Source organism: Eimeria tenella, genomic scaffold, assembly GCF_000499545.2.
Source record: "Eimeria tenella Houghton genomic scaffold, Eth_scaff1919, whole genome shotgun sequence".
Classification (NCBI taxonomy): domain Eukaryota; phylum Apicomplexa; class Conoidasida; order Eucoccidiorida; family Eimeriidae; genus Eimeria; species Eimeria tenella.
The window spans coordinates 320-884 of record NW_013541760.1 but is presented as its reverse complement, the minus strand read 5'-3'; the positions used below and the strand labels follow the sequence as shown (position 1 = coordinate 884).

Sequence of the window (565 nt, the reverse complement as noted above, 5' to 3'; positions counted from 1 at the left end):
TGTTCTTCCGCCTGCCGCTGTTGCAGCAGCAGCTGCTGCTGCTGCTGCAGTTGCTGCTGCTGCTGCTGGCGCTTCGTCGCCCGGTCCTGCCGCTGCTGCTGCTGCAACGGCGCGGGCTTCTGCAGCAGGAAAGCTCGCGGGCGGAAGGCAGCGCTGTGTAGTGACAGCAGCTCTTTGTCTTGCTGCTGCAGCAGCGGCGCCACGTATTGCTGCAGCAGCAGCGGCAGCAGCAGCACTGTGCCTACTCTTCGCTGCCATAGAAACAGCACAAGAGCGTGCGGCTCTTGCTGCACTTGCTGTAGCTCCTGCTGCTCCTGCTGCTGCTCCTGCTGCTGCTCTGGCTGCTGCTCCTGCTGCTGCTCCAGCTGCTGCTCCTGCTGCTGCTCCTGCTGCTGCTGCTCAGCTCGCTCTGCTGCTCCGGGTTCTGCTGCTACTGCTGCTGCTACGTGCTCTGCATAAGCATCAGCCATGCTCTGCAGCGACCACCGAAGTCGCCCCGCGAGGATTTCCGGCAGCAGCAAACTAGGTGCTGCTGCTGCAGCAGCACGAGTGGCAGTAGCAGTGG

General features: G+C 63.5%; 1 protein-coding gene across 1 annotated transcript in view; it reads right to left on the bottom strand.

Annotated features, from left to right (window-relative positions):
* The window catches only part of ETH_00038490 (uncharacterized protein), a gene marked incomplete at both ends in the record, with an annotated part of 555 nt that extends 85 nt beyond the window's left edge, over nucleotides 1-470 (bottom strand). Inside the window, one exon of the mRNA XM_013374105.1 lies at nucleotides 4-470. Within this exon, the coding sequence (XP_013229559.1) occupies nucleotides 4-470 (467 nt within the window). The remainder of the gene's footprint in view (nucleotides 1-3) is intronic.
* Nucleotides 471-565: the final 95 nt, after the last annotated feature.